The sequence below is a fragment of the Balaenoptera borealis genome (assembly GCF_965194805.1).
Source record: "Balaenoptera borealis genome assembly, chromosome: 1".
Taxonomy (NCBI): Eukaryota; Metazoa; Chordata; class Mammalia; order Artiodactyla; family Balaenopteridae; genus Balaenoptera; species Balaenoptera borealis.
Window position 1 is genome coordinate 1,944,008 of NC_138860.1, and position 18,960 is coordinate 1,962,967.

The window sequence follows — 18,960 nt, forward strand, 5'->3', positions numbered from 1 at the left end:
CGTCTGTTCCAAGTCCCCAGAACATGCTATAGTGTTAAAATATTGAGATTGCAAAAAAAAAAAAAACAAACCACCAAAAAACACCCCCTAAAATGACCAACAGAAGAGTGCAAATGTCTGGAGCGATGAAAGGAAACTCCATCAGGTTAGGAGTTAGGAGGCCAGGGGTCTCGTCTGCTCTCCCATTAACCAGCCGTGTGACCCTTGTCCTTGCTGGGCCTCAACTATGAAATGCCAACCTTGTTGGTCTCTAATAGTCCCCGAGTCTGGTTCTGAGAACTGGCAGAGTCTGCTCCTCTGAGAAACGGGGCTGGATGTGCCCCACCCTTTGCCCCAGCTCATCTGCTCCTGCCTGGGCCTCTGGGGTCCAGTGGTGCTGACCAGCAGATACGGTCTCCGAGGACCAGGAGGCTGGAGCGGCCAGAGGAGAACAGAGAACGGCTGGCCAACGACTTTCTCGGGACCAGTTCTTCTTTTCCTTAAGCCCCTTGATGCTTTTTGTGTGTCAGACTAACTTTGTTTCATTCTATTACAAGACCCTCTATATTCAATTTTCTTATCTTGTGATATGAGTGATCATAGATTATAAATAGTATGATGAGATATATATATACATATATAAAATCTGTTTTTTTAAATTAGAAGACTATTGCTGATATAGAATATAAGGTAAAATCATAAGGTAACACCACTGCTTTTTAAACATTTTTAGAACTTTCTTTTTGGAAGTGCCCACAGATCCTTTGCATATTTAAATAAAATATATAGTCAGTGGTGACCCATCTTTGTTATTTGAAGTTGCTTTGATATTTGAAACTGAAGACAAATCTGAGGAGTGAGGCTCTCAGAGGGCTTAATATCATTTCTGCTCAAACACAGGTCCTGACAACACAGAACTGGGGCTAGTTTTCTTAGATGGCCCCTAAAATGGCACTAACAACAATTATATTTTATAAAAAAAAATTTTTTTAGAGGTTCCAGAAACACTTCCGGCAATGGCAGCACAGCTGGACTCCTCCAGCTTAGCAACCGACACCTGCATTCGATTTGTCTGCGGTCCTCCCAGGGCAGAGGGAGGCTCCTCTGAGTAGGGTCCGCGTGCCCTGTTCTCTCCCCGTGCCCTCTGCGCTGGTTTCTTGGGAGGGGGGGCACTGAACTCCCCTGGCTCAGCTGTGCCATCCCTGGGAAAATCCCATGGCACCGCTATTGCCTTGCCCCCTGCTCCCCTTCCCCTAAGCCCTGACTAGCGGTTCTGCCATCACGGCTGACGTGCTCGGCTCCAGCATCAATCCTTCCACCCATCCCCCTCCCTCCACCAAATCCCCGTCCCAGAGCCCCTCCTGAGCTGAGCGAGCCGGGACGTGCCCAGGCAGCTCCTGACCTGAGTCACTCTGAAATCCCGGCGGCAGAGAGAAGGAGTGAGGAGGGCTGGGCCTTGGGGTTCGGGAAAGGAAGGAATTCTCACCGGGCGTCAGAAAACAGTCACAGGGAGGGTGTAGGGGCAGCTGGGAGCCGGTGAGGATCAAGATAATGGCCCAGAAGCAATGCTCAACCCAGCCGCACACAGGTTCTCCCAAGAAGGCCCTCAGAATGAGTTCCCTGCAGGTTCCGGTTACAAATCTCCACATGTACTAACCCCTCACTGCCCATCTGATGACGCGTCCCAGTTAATTTAACACGTCAACCCCTGAGTGCAGGTGAAGCACGCGCAGATGAGAACACTGATACCCAGAGAAATCAGAGCTTGATCTACAGTCACAGAGCCAGAGAGCAGCCGGCCCAGGGCGGGAACCCAAGCGCCAAGTTCTGACTGGGCAACGCAACATTGTAAAGACACATAACATCTGCGCGGTCAGCACGGTCCCGTCCAGGGACCTGCCCTCCTTGGGTCTCTCCTAATCCTTTTCACGGCATTCTGAGGTCATCGTCTCAGATTCTGCCCGGTCATCAGTCTTTCTGTCAAAGCCCTTTACTCACACCTATGCCTGGTCTGCCAGCCTACTGGGCTCAGTCAACTGTATTTATCAGTTATCGGCACTGAGGGTATCAACTGACATCAAGAATCAGGAAACAGGGAGGGAAATAAATTCACAGCAAACCTAGTTAAACCTGTACCGTGCAAGAAAGACAAATCCTCCCCAATCAGCCCCAGTGAGAACTTAGGTAGGAGGGAATCAAGCGGATGACAAAGAACACCTAACTCATAAACCACCCACCTCTCTCTTGCCCGGGACCCCAACATTTGTGAGCAATGTGGATCAAAGCAAAAGGTACTAAAACCTGAGGCCCAAGCAGACGGAGCCCAGAGTCCCATGGAGAAGCAGCCTTTATCCCCAGCTGCACAGGCCTGAAGGGCCTCACAGAAGAATTTCCAGAACAATATAGGCTAATGTTGAAATTAGCAAAAATAAAGGAAAGTCACAGAATTTGCAGACTGGGAGAAAACCTGGGCGTCACCTAACCCAACACCCCGATTGTGGGGTAGAAGAAAACTCCTGCGTGGGCTTGTATGGTTGAACCAGGGCATGTGCCCTGGTGCTTGGTGGAGAGTTAGGGCTAAAGAAATATTTGTTCAGTAATGGGTGGATGGGCATAGCGGGATGAGATCACACAGAAAGACAGTGGCAGGGCCAGGATTAAAGGATCTAGGATCATCTCTACTCATGCTAATATTTTTAAAAAATTCTTAAGAATGATCATAATCAGGTTTTTTAAAATGCACATTATTTCGTTTAGTCCTGACAACAATCCCCAGAGGTAGACTTTGTTATATCCATTTTACATGTGGGGGAACTGAGACCCAGAGGTAGAAGAATCTCGCCCAAGGTCACACGCTCAGCAGTAACACAGCTAGAATCTGAACACGGGTTCGTCCAACTTACAAACTCAAGCCACATTCCCCCCTGGGCACATATCCTTGGTCATCAGCACATATTGAGGGGAGGGTCCCTTCGGGATTTTTCTAGAAACATCTAATCTATACATGACTGGACCATGAGAATTCAAACTTCTTTCAAACCTATGATCAAATCAGATATATTGGGAAATGGATTTTTTTTAATATGATGTTTCCTTTACGCTTTTTCTAAAATGTTCTCATCTGAGACATTCAGAAATATCCAGTCAGACAGGAGGCTGCAGTAAGAGCCACGTGTGAAATGATGGCCAAGCAAACGGACCCGGTCAGAGCTGGGGGGGCCTCCCCTCGGGGACCGTTCCCACCCCGCATCACTGTCTCGGCAACCAGGACACGCCTTCTCCTCCACAAAGCCTGAACCGACACCCTGCGGGAAGCAGCTCCTTACCGGATAACCCCATGAGCCGTTCTCCGCCTGGAACTTCGAGTAGTAGCTGCTCCGGCTGGTGGTCCCGCCGCTGTTGTAATTGTCATCATACATGGAACCTTGAGGACAGGGGCAGGGGTTAGGCCGTTCGCTCCCCCCAGCCCTCCTCCCCATGGTGTCCCCTCTGCATCTGGTGCCCTGCGGACCTCGGAGGAGACCAGGGCTGAGGCCTTGGAGGAGGCGGACGCAGAGCCAGGCTTCCGCTCGCCTTCCTCCCTCTCTCCACCTGCCCCTCCACAGCCAGATGGCTGCAGGGTCAGCTCCGAGGGCCTCGGCCGACCCCTTCCTGGGGGTCTACCCCTGTGGCCGGGGGTGGGCTGACACCTACAGGTCAGGAGTTGGCCTGGAGGGCCTCAGGCCCCCGTCGTCCCGGTCCAGGGAATCACAACTCCGAGTTCCACAAGGATGACCTTCCCACTCAGGGACGACAGCCAGGAGCTCCGCATGCCAGGTCCAGAGCCTCAGGGCCGCAGGGCAGCTCCGGAGGGTCCCAGGCCAACGCCACGCGGGACTCTGGCTCCCGAGCCCAGCCTTCCGCCCCCTCCTGCATCTCCCAGGTGCCCCAGCTGCTGAAGGGGGAGCGGCCACCAACCTCAGAGGCCCGGTGAGGATTAATTAACTGTTTTCCGAGTGCTTGGGGGCCCACAGACGACAGGCTCCGGGGAGGACAGAGTGTCATTACTATTATTGAGGGTAAAGTGGCTTTGGATTTCAGAAGGCAGCCTGGACGCTAGGCTCCTTCATCGGATGGCTGGGGAACCCGAAAGGACAGCCCAATTCTGCCCGCTGTCCTGCTGCCCTTGAAGCATGGCTGACAGTGACCTGCCCGGGGCTTTGCTCACACCGCGTCCCGTGCCGAGTCTGCCTTCCTTCCTCGGCCGTAGCCACTGAATCGCAACCGTCTGTAAACCCAAGTTCAAAACCTGTAACCGGGCCCCGCCCAAGAGGCTGTCCTGCTGTCCGTACCCCAGGTCACAACCTGCCTGGTGCCCCATTTCCTAGACTAGGAACCATGGCTCTATGGCCTGGGCATCCGGAGCAAGGGTGGTCCTACACTCTTACTAAGTGATGGCCCCTGGGGAAAGTCGATCCAGGGAGAGGGGATTGACCCCAGCATCAGGGCAAGGGTCTGGCCAGGATCCCACCTGGCTCAATTCACCCCTCCCCGTCGGCTGTGCCCCCTCAGACTCCCAAGCCTTTGGGGGTGGGCGCTGGAGCATCTGAGCTGGGGGGAGAAGACAGAGCAGAGGGGCAGCTTTGGGTTGTGGCAGATGTCCCTGCCTGGTGCTACCTCCTCTGTCCAGAGCCAGGTGACCCCCAACAGCTCACAGGAGGGGCAGTGCCCCTGATTCTCCATGCCCCCCATCACGGAGGATCAACTGGCCACTGGGGCTGCCATCTGTGGCAGAGACCCCCTGCCCTGGGCGCCTAGTGGTGTTGGAATTGGTCCTGGCTCTGGCATTTGGGCAAGGCACTTGCCTTCTCTGGGCCTCGGCTTCCTCTTCTATAGAAAGAGGGGTTTGGCCTCTCTGTACCCCAAGGTCCCGTGGTTGTGTGATTATAGTGACTCGTGCCTGATGGCATTCAGGAAGCCTGACCTCTCTTCTCTAGAGACAGGGTTCAGCAAGGAAGAAGTTTGGGCATCAAAGGCTACATCACCACCTCCTTTGCTGCCCCCAGAGGTGTCCCCACCCCAGAAAGCTCCAGGCCCAGGCCTGGCTCCAGAAGGGACACCCCTGAGGCTCTGAATTACTCCAAGCTCCCTGCTGAATGCAGGCAGCTCGTGCCTCTTCCTTTCTCCGGAAGCTCTGGAAAAGCTGCCTTCGTCAGGAGGAGTCTGGAGGCAACCTCATGGGCGTGGACCCCCAGAACTCGCTCTCACCGAGAAAAGGGGCTGCAGCCAGGAACCCCGGTGGCCGACAGCCAGTGTCCCGTCCATCTCCCCTCCGTCCAGCCCACTTCTGACACCCCTTCCAGGGCAGGGCAGGGCAGGGTTCACTTGGGCAGGGATTTCTCACCCAAGGGCAAGCGTGGGTCAGCCAGCTGCTTTGGATGGAAAATCTGGGGTGGTGACAGACACAGAGTTCTGGGAGAGGCATCCCCAGGAGGCTCCGTGGAGGGCAGGCTCCCACGGGGCCTCCGCCCTGCTCGGGAGGGAGTCTGTCAGCAGTGATGTCACTCGCCCTCTTGGTCATCAGGTGAAGCATATCCTCCCCCACACCCTGTACCTGCCCACCTCCCTCTCATTCTCCTTTGTGTGACAGGTGGGGAGTTCTCTGCCGTGGAGGCAGATGACCTCTGGAGTACCCCATCATTCCAAGGCCAGTCCCTGTGACCCAGGGGGGATTGTGGTGATGACAGGTGTGGGTTGTAACTCTCACTTCTGGTTGGGCCAAGGCCTCCAGGCCCTTCCAGGCAGCTCCTGAAGGCATCTCCCCAAGATCACCTGCAACTGGGGGTCAGACTGCCTGACTCCCACCGTGAGCTGTTTGGTTTGGCCTCCTTGTGAGAATGAGGCTGCCATCACACCAGCCAGCACTGCTTCTCTGACAGGAGGCAGCTGCCCTTGGGCCGAGGTTTCAAGGGTGGGGAGTCCAGAGACCTTACACACTTGCAGTCACACCTTGCAGTGTGCCAGATACCCAGAGGGGTGCAGGCGGGAGGCGAGCCGTTCGTGAGACTGTTGTTCCCACAGCAGAAGCGAGCGCTCCCTCTCCTGACCCTGGGGGGTCTGGTTGGGAAGTACCACCCTCTGAAAGTCAAGTTCAGCAGGAAGAACATGGAGCTTCTCACTGAGAGTGACGGGACAGCTCTGATGGCCTGCACTTCTCCACTGGCCCCTTGACCTCTCTGGACGTCACTTCTAGGAAGCCTTTCCTGATGACCCCCACCTGGTCCCCGCGCCCCAGGCTGCCTGTCCTCTCAGTGCAGGGTACGGTGAGGTACGGTCCCCCTGCCCGGCTCTGGTGCCTTGAGGCTCAGTGTCCCCATAACCGCAGCAGGGGACTGGGGTCCTTGACTCCACTCAGCCAGGCGCCCCCCCCCCCCACCCAAAGTGGTCCCTGGCGGGTCGGTGAACCGGGGAGAGACTGGAGCCAGAACGCCCAAGGCTATATGCTCAGGGAGGATTCCTGGCCCAGGGGTGGGAAGGGAGGGGGGGGTCCCAGGAAGGGAGGGGGGTCCCAGGAAGGGAGGGGGGTCCCAGCACCAGCTTGCCCCACAGTCACCCCACCTCCCGGGGAGCACTGCACCCGCTCTTGTCGCTGGAAGGGCCCATGGGCCTTTCCGTGTGGCCCAACTGCGTGTCTGCCTCGAGGCATCTGCCCTCCCACAGAAGCCCGGGGTCAGAGAGCGAAGGTCTGCCTTCCCCGCGCACCAGCATCGGGGTCAGAGAGCGAAGGTCTGCCTTCCCTGTGCACCAGCATCGGGGTCAGAGAGCAAAGGTCTGCCTTCCCCGTGCACCAGCATCGGGGTCAGAGAGCGAAGGTCTGCCTTCCCCGTGCACCAGCATCGCTGGCCGCTCCCTACGCTGCGAGCCTCACTCCGGGTCATCGCTCCGGGTGACAAGCCATCTCAGAAAACCCACCCTGCACACGGCAGCACCCAGGCGCCCCTTCCCTTTGGCCTTGCACGGCGGCCTGACTCTCCCTGTGTCACTGGGCGGCCCTTTGTCAGGACCCCCGGGACTCCTTCCCCACTGGGACAGGTGAACCTTTGCAGGGATGACTCATCCTTCCACCTCCCAGCTTTCCATGGGTCACACCCACCACGCCTGAAACATTCCTGCTCTCCTTCTCAGCCAAGCCTCTCCCTGGAGCCCAAACCCTGCACCAACCCAGCTCCTCCTGGAGAAGACCCACCCCACCCCGGCGCCCCAGCTCTCCCTCGGAGCCGTGTCAGCGCTCGGTCTACCTGCTCGACACACTCTGTGCTGTACATTCTCTGTGTGTGTCTGCTGGGGGCGCTCTCCACCCACCCCGACCCAGGACCAGACTCCACCTGGACAAGGCCCTCGAGGCACTGGCCAGCCTGGCCGAAGGGCTGCCCCAGGGGCAGAGGTTGTCCGAAACGCCTCTCCTCCACCCCAGTCTCCCCACACCCCCGCCCCTGCTAGCCACAGGCCCGCACACAGAGCGGTATCTGTGAACCTGCCTCTCACAAGGCTCCTGCCTCTTCTAGCTGCTTCTGCACTTACATCTGTTCCTTCGCACAAAAAGCTTCAGAAAGGAAGCCCACTGTCCCTCGGCCTCAGAAACGCCTTGACTTCACCCCCTAAATCCCTCCCATCCAGGGTGCCCAGCAGGGCGAGGTCCACAGCAAGAGGAATTTAAGTTAGACAATAAGAAGAACTGTCGGAAGAGGGCATGGAGATGTCTGGGCCCCCGGACTGTCCCGCAGCCCAGCTCCTGCCCCTCGAACATCGCAGGGGATGTTCTGCCCTCCACCCAGGCCAGCGGGGCGCTCGTGCACACGCCGCCCTTTCCTGGACGGGAAGAGTTCAGCTCAACCCCACCTGACACTCTGGCACAGTCTCTGCCCTTTCCTGGGCACGTGTACAGAACAGAAACACCAAAGCACACTGGGGTGTGTTCAAACCCAGCTCTGCTGGAATCCTGCTTCTCCTTCTGATGATCTGTGTGTGGCCACCACTAAGCCTAAGTGTTGGACTGAGGGTGGGAGCATGCTGGGGCCTGGGCTCAGCCCCCCGAGGGGGGTCCAGGGTAAAACATCGGCAGCAGCAACTGCCACATTAGATGTCCATCCGTGTGTGTGTGTGTGTGTGTGTGTGTGTGTGTGTGTGTAGAGATGTGTGCCTGTGATGGGGGTGGTCCCCACAGTGGGTCTCTGTGTGAGGGAGGGTGAGGACGAGAACAAGGATTCTTGAACTTTGCTGCATATCAGAATCGCCTGGGAGTCTTTAAAAGTCCACATGCCCATGCTGTCCCCATACTAACTAAACCAGAACCTCTGGGGGCCGGACCCAGGTGCTTGCATTCTTTAAAATTCCCAGACTATTCCGATGTGTAACCATGCTTAAGAACAGTGCTTTGGGGGATATTTTTTGGTGATTTGATGCTTCCTGGAAGGAAACCGTGAGGGCTGTGTCTTGAGGGGAGGAGCTTTTTTGCAGCTGCAGACGGTTTGGGGAAACGGTCTGCAGAGGCAGTGAGTTACACATCTATTTCCAGTGAAATATCTGGAGATGATCTCACCCCACCTCTTACAGTTGCACAGACCCAGAGAGGGGCAGCCACTTGCCCAAGATCACACACCAGTTGGCAACAGATCGGAGAGAACTCAAGCCTCCTGACACCAGCTGGACTCCTGCCGCCGCACAAGCTGCGAGTCGGGCTGTGTGTGAATGCGTGTGTGCGTGAGGACACGCGTGTGTGTGTGCACAGCGGTGGGTATACGTGTGCATACGTGCGTGCCTGTGTGGTGTGTGCCTACAAAGAACCTCACATGAGGCTACCTTCCATGGAAAACAGTCCTCCATTTTGTTTTGTTCAAACATCACATAACTTCTACGGGTCACACCCTATCGCAGAAGTAGCTCCCAGAGTTTTAAACCTAGAACAAGTGGCTTATTGCTATTTACAATTCCGTGTGTGGGGAGAGGAATTTCTTTTGTTTATTTGTTTTCTAATCTCTGTCCATGAGCTTAGCAAAGGAGCAGGATCCGGGGGAACACCCCAGAATACTCGACATTTTTGCATGTGTTGTAACAGGCCGGTGGAAATTCTGGCTAAGCCCTCAGCTCCGAGACGAGAGGCACTATGAAGAAATGAGAACTGGTCCGCTTGAAGTTAACGAAGATGTTTCCCTGCTGGGGCAGGCCTAAGCACAGACGTCAACTACCTCCTCCCGTCTCAGCTTTGGTCCCGAGGAAATAACCCCAGAAGAGACACCTGTGCCCAGCCTGCGGTCAGGGCAGGACCCTTCCAGGAGAGGAGAGAGAGCAGAACCTCCCCGGGGGGAGGCTCACGCCGAGACACAGCCCCCCACGAATCCAGGGAGCCGGCCAGCGGGGCCCTAAGACGGGGTCTTGGCGCCCCTGGGCACAAGCCTGCCCCCAGGAGGGCCCCGGGGAGCAGGACACCTGCCCAGCGCACCCCACCCCCACCTCTGACCATCACAGGTGGGAAATGGTGCTTCTGAGAAGAGTGGAGACAGAACCCTCGGGCCCAAGGCTGATGCTGGCTCACGGGGCAGTGGGCAGAGCGTGTAGGTTAGGACGCCCTGGCGTGATGTGCAGAAGGCAGCCGGTTCCACCGAGCTCTGTGTGTGTGTGTGTGTGTGTGTGTGTGTGTGTGTGTGTGTGCGCGCGCGCGTGTGGCAGCAGCTGCTTTGGACTTGGATCACAGGAGATTTGGGTTCAGCTTTAGGAAGAGATTCCAAGCGGAGTAGACAGGACATGAATATGGCAGCGTCTCCTCTCGGGCCAGACGCCAGTGCACCAGTCCCCCACCCCACGGTCCGCCCCGCAGGGACTCCCCGCCGGCCACAAGGAGGCCGTGTTTCCCAGCCCCGATCTCCGGCTGGGCGGCCACGTCCCCACGTTCCTCCCGCTTCCCACATGGTCTTACCCCGCTGCCCACGGGGACCCTCAGGAAGCGTGGGCAGCAATGCTCAGGGGCCCCATTCGGGAAAAGATGGGTGGGCAGGTCCCAAGCAGCCTCCTCCTGCAGGGTCTCCGGCCCCCGAGAACCCCTCCCTAACCGGGACTGCCTGACAGGGTGGGCCATGTGTCTGGGCCCGTGTTCTGGGGAGGGCACGGCAGAGACGGGCGTTCATGCCAGGCTTCTCCCACGGGGTCCCACACCCAGCCCTTGGAGGCTCAAGGCCCCTCCCTGACAGGATGGAAGGCAGCCCTGTGGGGCCGGCTCCGAACAAAAGGCACTCCTACTGCCAGGACCTTGGGTGGCTGATTCCTGACTGTCCTCCGCGGGCTACAGGGAGAGGCAGCTCCTCTGCGGGCAGTGAGGCGCGCCTGGCCTTCTGCAGGGCGGGGGCCCAGGAGGATCAAAGACCCCAGAGAAACCTGCTCTTCTCTCTCAGGCAAGTGAAAGAGAATTCGAGTCTGTCCGGGGGGCCAGGGGGATGGCCTGGGGTGTGGTCCTTCCACAGCCGCCAATCACCCCTCCCGGGAACCAGAGCAGACACATGGAGTGAAATCAACAGGACAAAGAGGGACCAAAGCGGGGAGAGGCAGTCACAAAGCAAACCGGGGGACGCTGGGGCAGCGCTGGCGAGGAGACAAAGCCAGATCAACCAGAAAACCAGATCAACCAGCTACAGGTGGCCTGACGGCCTCTCCCAGCTACAGTGCCGCTGGGGAAACTGGTCAGAGCAAAGGGTAGCGGGGACACGCCTACAGGGCCAGCCCTCGGAGAGGGACGCACTAGCCACCAGAGTCCACCCCTGCCTGCTGACGCCCCCGGAGGACCTTGGGATGCAGAAGTGGAGAAAAGAGGGATGGATGTCACCCACAAAGAGAGAGGCCAGGCCACAGTGCTCAGCCAGCGCCCCATCGGGGGGCACCGGGGCTGGTCTGAGACTTTTCTGGAGCTGTGAGCCCCAAGCTCAGGCCAGGGACGGAGCGGCTGTGGGATGGGAACAGGTGAGGCTTCAGGGAGGGAGAGAGGAGGTGGGCTTGAGCTGTGACTGGGCTGTGGTCAGAAGGAGGGGCACTTTGTCTCCCAAACCTACTTCCAAAAAAGGCTGGAAGCAGCTACCAAGGCACCAAACAAAAGGGAAGGAGGCAAGCGCTCTGGAGGCTGTGGCCTTGAGTGGGGGTCTGGCAGGAGAGGAGTAGGGGGCCCAGGCCTACTGTGTGTGCGCGCGCGCGCGCGTGGGAGAATGGGTGAGGATTCATCTCCTTTGTCCCCCCCTCTTTACTAACCCCATTCTCCCCGCTCTCTCATGAACACCTGACTTGATCAATATATCTCTTTTTTTCAATAAATAAATCTTGGTTGACCTGTACTGGTTTGCAGTCTGCAGCGTCTTTATTAGCATTTAACTAAATTTAGCTAAATAAATAAATAGAAGGTGCCCTGATTTGTGTGTAATTCTCACTGGGAATGCTCTGTATGAAAGCGTTTGGTCTAAAAATCCTCCACACAGGGCCCTGTCAGGTATCATACCTTCCTCCTTGCGTTTCAGGGGTCCTACCCCTTTCTCCTGGCCGCCCCCAGGTGGGGGACCTTACCGTGAAGAGGAGAGGGCTGGCCAGGCCGGCACCTAGATGGACAAGTGCCCACCACGAGGGCCCAGCAAGGCGGGGATCGGGGGCGGGGGATTCCCAACCTTGTCCACCGAATTCCCTACTTCGGGGCACTTGTTTCCAGGCAAGCTGCGTGGGGCAGGGCAAATCCCGTGGGAAAGTGGGTTTCCCTCAGCCACGGGAAAGAGGGCATCCTGGACCCCTTCCCGGCCTCAGTCCCCAGGGTCCGCACTGGCCCGGGGCGACCTTGGAACCACACATGCCTCTTCCAGGTGTGAGGCTCCCGCTACCACGCCGGCGCAGTCACAAGGGCTTGTCCGCTCCGTGCGCCACCTCCCCGGCCGCCCGCCCCTCCTGGGCCGCCACTCGGGTCTCCGTGACCCCCTGCCCGCCCGGCAACCACGCACCGCCCTCCCCCCAGACCCCCCCAGCCACTGGGATCCCGCAGCTAAGTCCGGGCAGGATGGGGCGGGGTGAGGGAGGCGCACGACCCCGGGCGACCGGGTAAGACAGGACGCGGACGGAGACAGTTCCCCGGAGCAGGCCGCGGAAGAGAAAGCCCTGGGCCCCCGAGAACGGCCCTGACTGCGTCTCCCACCACTCCGCCACCCCCCAACACCGTGAGCACGCCGCCGAGCGGCTCGGGCCGCGGCTGCACAGTAGACCCGGCGGCGGGAGGGAGCGCTGCTCGGGTCTGCGCGCGCCCCGCGCCCCGCCGCCCGGGAGGGGCGCCGGGGAGGGGCGCACGGCCACGCGCGCATCCGGCCTTTACCTCGGTTGGAGTGGCTCAGGGTGGACGACTGGGAAGACTTGGGCTTCTGCCGCTTGACGGTCATCATCACCTGCTCCTGCACGCGCTGCCAGCCCGACGTGCCGGTCTTTATCTTCCGGTCCGACGGCAGAGCCAGCGTCGAGTTGTCCTGGAACTGGAAGCATTCGTAGGCCAGGGCGGTCTTGAGCGGTGAGTGGTTCATGGCGGCGCGGGGCGCGGGCCCGGAGAGCGAGCGGCCAAATGCGAGGTGCGGGAGGTGCGGGGTGTGCGGGGTGTGCGGGGTGTGCGGGGTGTGCGGGGTGCTGGGCGGCAGCGGGAGGGGGCTCTTCCCGTGCTCAGCGGCTCCCTGCGCCATCGAGCGACGGTACACGCGCGTGACGGCTCCCGGCTGCTGCTCCCGGCTGCTGCTCCCGGCTGCTGCTCCCGGCTGCTGCTCCCGGCTGCTGCTCCCGGCTGCTGCTCCCGGCGCGTCCTGGTCCAGGCACTGGCGGGCCCGCCCTCCGCCGGACTGGATATACCGCCCTGCCCGGCGCCGCCCCCTCCCCGCCGCGGCCGCTCCAGCGGAGCCCCGGGCGCTGAGCTGCGGGCCGGGCGCTCTGGGGGCAGGGCTTCAAGTCCCGAGCCTGGACCGTGCTCTCTCTTCCTTTGTCCCCCTTCCCTCTCCCCGCGACCTGCCGAGGTGAGGCCTCCGCCCCGGGGAGCCGCCCTCTGTCCCGGTCCTGCGCGCTCAGGGATAGAGTGCGTGCTCAGCTCGGGACTGAGAGAGACTTCTCTCTAGGAAAAAGGAGTCTTTCTCGACTGGGCCCCGTGCACAGCCAGATGCCCATCTGCCTCCGTGCAGAGGTCACTGCGGAGGCCAGCCCTGTGGATGGGGGCTCCCAGGTTGACGGCAAGGAGCACAGCCCGGTCCAAAGGCTCTGCTCTAAGACAGCTTCCAACCTGCGGGGAGGGGGTGAGGGCCTGAAGCCCACACCAGGATGAGACTTGAGATGCAAAACCACAAAGTAGTAACCAACCCCCCAGGGCATGGGCATGCCAGGGGAAACACCAGGTAAACAGTGGATGTCTCTGAAACTCCAGACTTAGCCCCTAAAATGGGTGCCTGGTACATCTTAGGGGCTCAATAAAAATATGTTTTAATGGATGAATAAATGAAGACTAGCTAATTTAAGGTAAATTAAGTCTAATTTGAATCCTACCCAGATCCTTACTGAAAAACCGTAAGGTAGCCTACCCCTTAAAACTACCCGGTTGTGGACTTATTATCCTAGGACGTTGTGTGCACTCTCGCATACTCCCTGGGGCGTGTGTAGTGATGCTTCATTCTTGTAGCATTGTCCTCAGGCCCCGAGGTAGCTGGCGCCAGGGAATCTGGTGTGTAACAGGAACTGAATATTTTAAAGCTATGTTGATGGAAATCTTTCCAAGGGCAGCACACCCCTGCCTTTCCCCCTTTAGCAAAAGACCCTGAGCACATTTATGCACTTCTTGACCACTCAGGGTTCCCATGCTGGACATTCAGTGCTGAACTGGCAGTGCAGTCCGGTCCGCTTCTTTGTGTTCTGGGTTCCTCCAGCCATCGCCTCTGCTGTCCTTTGTAGCTGCCACTCACAGCTCACACCCTGCACTTTCAGCTTGCCCTTCTGCTCTGCAGAGGAAGGGACCCTCAGAATCTACGCTCGGCGGGAATTCTGTGAGGTAGACTTGAGAAGCCCAGGGGTGGTCTCAGGGACCACATGCTGGTCACTTGCTCGCTTCCTGAGACCTGGATGTTATATGCAGGAGCCCAGCTGTTCTCCGTAACGCATTCCTGGGATCCACGTGCAGAGCAGAAAATCGTAAAGCACCTCATGGATTCAACAGAAATAGTTTTATAATTGAGGGTTATGTCCCTAAGAACTTAGAGTCAAATAAACCAGAGATGTGACCAACAATATGTCATGGATACCAAAGTTCAACCCCTGTAGACCTTGATTATCACTTCAGATTGTAAGATTCTGCTTTGAGCCATAGTCTGTCAGGGCTGGACAGAGCCTTGGACATCGTCCAGCCCAGCCTCTGCAGTTTTCTGACTCGAAGAGGAGGTAGCTTGCCCGTGGTCACCAGTTAATACGTGGCAAAGCCTACATTCCAATGGGGCCTGGTGACTCCAGGGCTGGTGCTCTCCCCTCCACACTATCTGGCCTCCCTTATAAAAGTCCTATAAAATGGGCCTTAAAGTACAGTGCACACCGATGGCAGAAGGGCCCCAACATCCTATAAAGTATACATGACAGCACGTAAAAATACAAGTCCATTGTATCATGCATTTGGCCCATCTACAACCTAATATGCTAGCCATAATAAATGTTAATTACATCTTTAAATAATGATAATTTTGCCACCTTTAGGATGTAGAAGGGCCCTGAAGGAGGTGACAGGAGTAGCCCATATTGCTATAATAGGCCATACTTAGCCCCTGGAGGTTGAAACTGATTATCTTTAAAATGGTTTCCAGATATGAAGTTTTTCTAGATGCTTCTCTATTATTTTGATATATTGATAGCCACAGCAAGTATTTGCTGTGCTCCTACAAATCAGGCACAGTCTGGGCCCTTTACATAGACCATCTCATTTGAATCCTTACGATCATCCTATGAGGTGGGTACCAGCATCATCATCTTTCTATTTCAGATGAGGAAACAGGCTCAACAAGGTCACAAGGCTGGTAAGTGGCAGAGGCAGGGCCGAGCACAGGCAGCCTGGATCCAGCACCTGGGCACTCGGTGACGGTGCCGGGCTACCTCCTTGAGATTTCCCTGTGACGAGCAGTGGCTAAAAGCCTTCCATGGACCAACCTTTTAACAGCATCTGTTTCCATCACAAGGCACGAAAGCCAGGCCACCTGGGATCCAGTTCCAGCTGTATCCCTAACTCGATTCATGATGCTGGACAGGTGCCCTCCTCCATCCTCCCCACCAAATCTGTAAAGCAAGGAGGTAGATTTGATAGCTCCCCAAGTCCACCGTAGCCCAAACACTCTATAATTCAGCTGTCAGTTATGGGGGTTTTTAGAGCAGGAGAATCTTGAATCAGGTCTTCTGGACTTTGCCTCTCCTACCCCAATAACAAGGTGAAGCAAAGTCTGGATGTGGACATGGATGGAGGGAGGGCCGGCACCAACAGTTCGTCCACTCTGCAGACACTATTTTATCTCCCAGTAACCCCCCAGGAGGTATCGTTTTGCAGATGAGAAAACACACTCAGAAACATGAAGTCAGCGGCGCAGCCGGGATCTGAACCAAGTCTGATCCCCGACCTGGGAGAAAGAAAGGAAGGTGACTCAAGCCACAGGTCTGGGGCCACAGGGAGGTTTGTTCCGGCTGGGAAGATTGGTCTGGGCCACAGCTTTTCCTGTCACCTCTCTCTCCTGCTTGCCCAAGCCCCGCCCCTTAGGGGCCCTGCCCCTGAGACAGGCCAGAGGAGAGGGTCACAATCCCCAAGTGAGGAACAGAGGTCGCAGAGGCCCCGGAGGTGAGCACACTCTGAACGGCATGTCTTTAGATGGTGAAACACCCTAGTGGGTGTGGGTGGACTTGAGTTTACAGGGTGTGGGGTGGTCTAGGGAAAGTGTCTCGGAAGAAGTTAATTTTGACTTGATTCGGAAACAAGATGAGTCAGTTTCATCTTCAAAGACATTGGGCTGATGAGTGTGGATGGGGGTCTTATCCTCTGCTGCCTGTCCTGCAGACTGCCTGGGACCCAGATTCCACTCTCAACACTCAGGGCTCTCCGAGAAGCGGAACATGGATTCATTCGTTCAATGAGTATTTCGTGAGGATCTCCCACGAGGCAGGGCCCGCCCCAGGACACGAGGCTGAAAGAGACGAAGCTCCTGCCTCTATCCAGCTCACCTCCTAGAGGTGGGGGAGGCAGGGGCGGCTGGGCCGGGTAGGAGCACTGGCTCAGGTGGAGGCTGAGAGGACGCCTTTGGGGCTCCTGCTGCTTCTAAGGGTTGAAGCTACTCCTTGCTGTTTCCAGCCCCGCAGCTGAGGGGGCCGCCTCCACCTGAACCCCAAACGGAGCTGGAAGCGCTAGCTTCCTGGGTGGACCCCTTGTGCAGCCCAGGCCTTCCTCACCTGCCCCCTCCCTGTCCCGGGCAGCTTTGGGCTTTCCGGCTGCCTGGTCTCTTCCAGCTGAGTCCCCGGTCAGCTAGTGGGATCCCCGGTGGCAGCCCAACTCAGGAGCTGTAGCGCCTTCCCTGGGGGACCCCGCTGCCCCTCCCCCACCTCTCAGTAGCCTCCCTTCTCATTTCGTTTCCTGCCAGCCCTCCTGACTCGCCCGGCGCCGATGCCTCCCCCTGTGCCTTTGCACATACGTCCCTCTGCCGTGCGGCTCACTCAGGCCGTCATGTAAGTCTGTCCCGAGTGCTAAACGGCTAGGCGGCAGGCCAGTCCCCACGGACAAAACTGTGATGGATGGCCGGGTCCGCTCTCACTCACCCTGTGAGCGGTGGTCAGGGAGGGGTCAGAGAGGGGCGCGCAGGCCACCCATCTCAGCAGTGGGGGAAGGTGCCACAGGCAGAGGGAACCATGGGGTAAAGGCCATGAGCCTGGCACGTCCTCGGGGCCCACAGACCAGTGTGGCCTCGGTGTGCGCACAGGTGGACACAGGCGGGCAGGGAGCGCTGTCCTGCGCAGCTCTGCGTGGAAATGTTCTGTGTCTGTGCTGATCGAACCCGTTACAGCTAAATGAAGTAAGGGGCGGGCAGGGTAAACGAGGAGCGTGGGATTAGCAGATACAAACCACTATACATAAAACAGATAAACAATGAGGACCTACTGTCTAGCACCGGGAACTCTCCTCAGTATCTCGCGATAACCTATAAGGAAAAACAATCTGAAAAAGAGTATATATATGTATACCTGAATCACCTTGCTGAACACCTGAAACACATTATAAATTAACTATACTTCAATTTAAAAATTTTTTAAAATAAATTTTAAAAAAGTAAAAAATTCAGCTCCTCAGACACACCAGCCACATTTCAAATGCCTCAATGTGTGAATACAGTGGCCACCAGCACAGGACTGTGCCAGACCCTCTAGACCTCTATCCGGGGTTTGAATCTTATTCTTAGAGGATTGGGAGGCCACTGAGAGGCCTGAAACGAGGGGGACAAGACCCTCCACCCCTGCCTCCTGCCACCTGTCAGCTCATCAGTCCTGTTTATCCCTGCCGAGGAATTCCCCAACAATGAATGAATTCAGTGCCCTCTCCTGGGACACTTTGTAGCAGGTGCCTACCTGTGTTATGGTCCCCCACCCCCACCCCCGTCACCTTCTTAGCCTGAGGCAGGGGCTGTGTGCTCTTCGTTTCTCTTTCCCCACCGTCCACACCGCTGGTACACACTGGGTGCTCAATAAATGCTTATTGCGTTCAACCGAGTCCATCCTCTTGCTCCAGAGCCAGGTCTCTGGGATAATGGACGCTGAGTGCAGCCTGGTCGAACCTTTGCCTTTCTAAACACTGATTTCTCTCACGACCTTTGTCTCACCACCTGCTGTCAGGGATACCCCGGGGATGCACCCGCGGCCCCAGCCCATCCCCCCACGCCTCCAGGGAGCTCAAGGAGCCTGCCCCCCTGCACTCGCACTTCCTGAGGGAAACCCACATCAGGAAGTCAGAACTCCCTCCCCTCCTGCCCTGGCCTGGTCATCTTGGGAGAAACCAATCTAGGAAGTCATCTTCCCACGGATCTGCATGAATGGACTTTGTGCTGACCCCTCGCAGAATCCTGGAGCCTCGCTGCCCTCAGGGGAACAGGGTAGGAATGGACAGACCCTGGACCTGACTCCTGGTGTTACCTCACGCCACCCTAGGTGTGGGTGCCCGCAGCCCTGTCGTCCAGGGTCATTTTCCCCGGAGGGTCCAGAGGGGCCACAGAGAGGCTCCCGGCCCCCACTGAGGGTACGGAAAACGGAGGGGCTGGGAACGGCAGAGGCCACGCCCCAAGCCCTTCGCAAGGACCCTGATTGGACGATGAGAGCACGTGACCGGGCCCCCCATGCCCGAGGCTGGGACAAGAGGGGCGCCTGTGCCCATTCATCCGCCTCTGCCGTGCTCAGCCCAGATGAGGGGGCAGGACCGGCAGTGGAGGGAGAACGAGCAGAAGACTGGGTGCCGAGGCCCGGAGAGCAGGGGGAGCCTGGGTGAGTCCTAGGCGGCTGGGCCGGGGGGCTAAGGGACAAGGCCAGGGTGTGCGCTCTGTCCCCCAGCACCTCAGAACCTTTCAGAGCTGCAGTTCTGGTCTCCCTGGGTGCGGTGGGTGGGGCGGCGGCCGGGGAGGCTGGGAAGGTGATGAATAACCCAGCCGTGGTCCAGCCCGGCCCAACGGGCTGCTGTCAGCACTAGATCTGCTTGGGCCCCGCGCCTCTGCCAACCCAAAATTCCAGTTCTGTGCTCCCCACGCCGGCAAACCCAGCACCCGCCTTTCCAGCTGCCCTGCCCCCTGGCCAGCAGTGATGTTTTGCAAACCTGCGATAGGACTTGGGCTCGGGCAGAACCCCAGCCTCAGGATTGGGGGGCGGGGGCGGGGGCGGGGAGGCACATGGCTGTGCAGGACCGGAAGCCGCTGG

The 18,960-nt window shown here is 57.8% G+C and overlaps 1 protein-coding gene across 2 annotated transcripts in view; it reads right to left on the reverse strand.

The window, feature by feature from the left end:
- Positions 1-12,787, reverse strand: part of PKP1 (plakophilin 1) — a 43,561-nt gene extending 30,774 nt beyond the window's left edge. For both annotated transcript variants that reach the window (XM_082363867.1, XM_082363868.1), the window contains exons 1-2: positions 12,344-12,787; positions 3,306-3,403 (exon numbers count right to left, since the gene is read on the reverse strand). In XM_082363867.1, coding sequence (XP_082219993.1) covers positions 3,306-3,403; positions 12,344-12,698 — 453 coding nt within the window. In that variant the 5' untranslated portion in view covers positions 12,699-12,787. The remainder of the gene's footprint in view (positions 1-3,305; positions 3,404-12,343) is intronic.
- Between the last annotated feature and the right edge of the window lie 6,173 nt (positions 12,788-18,960).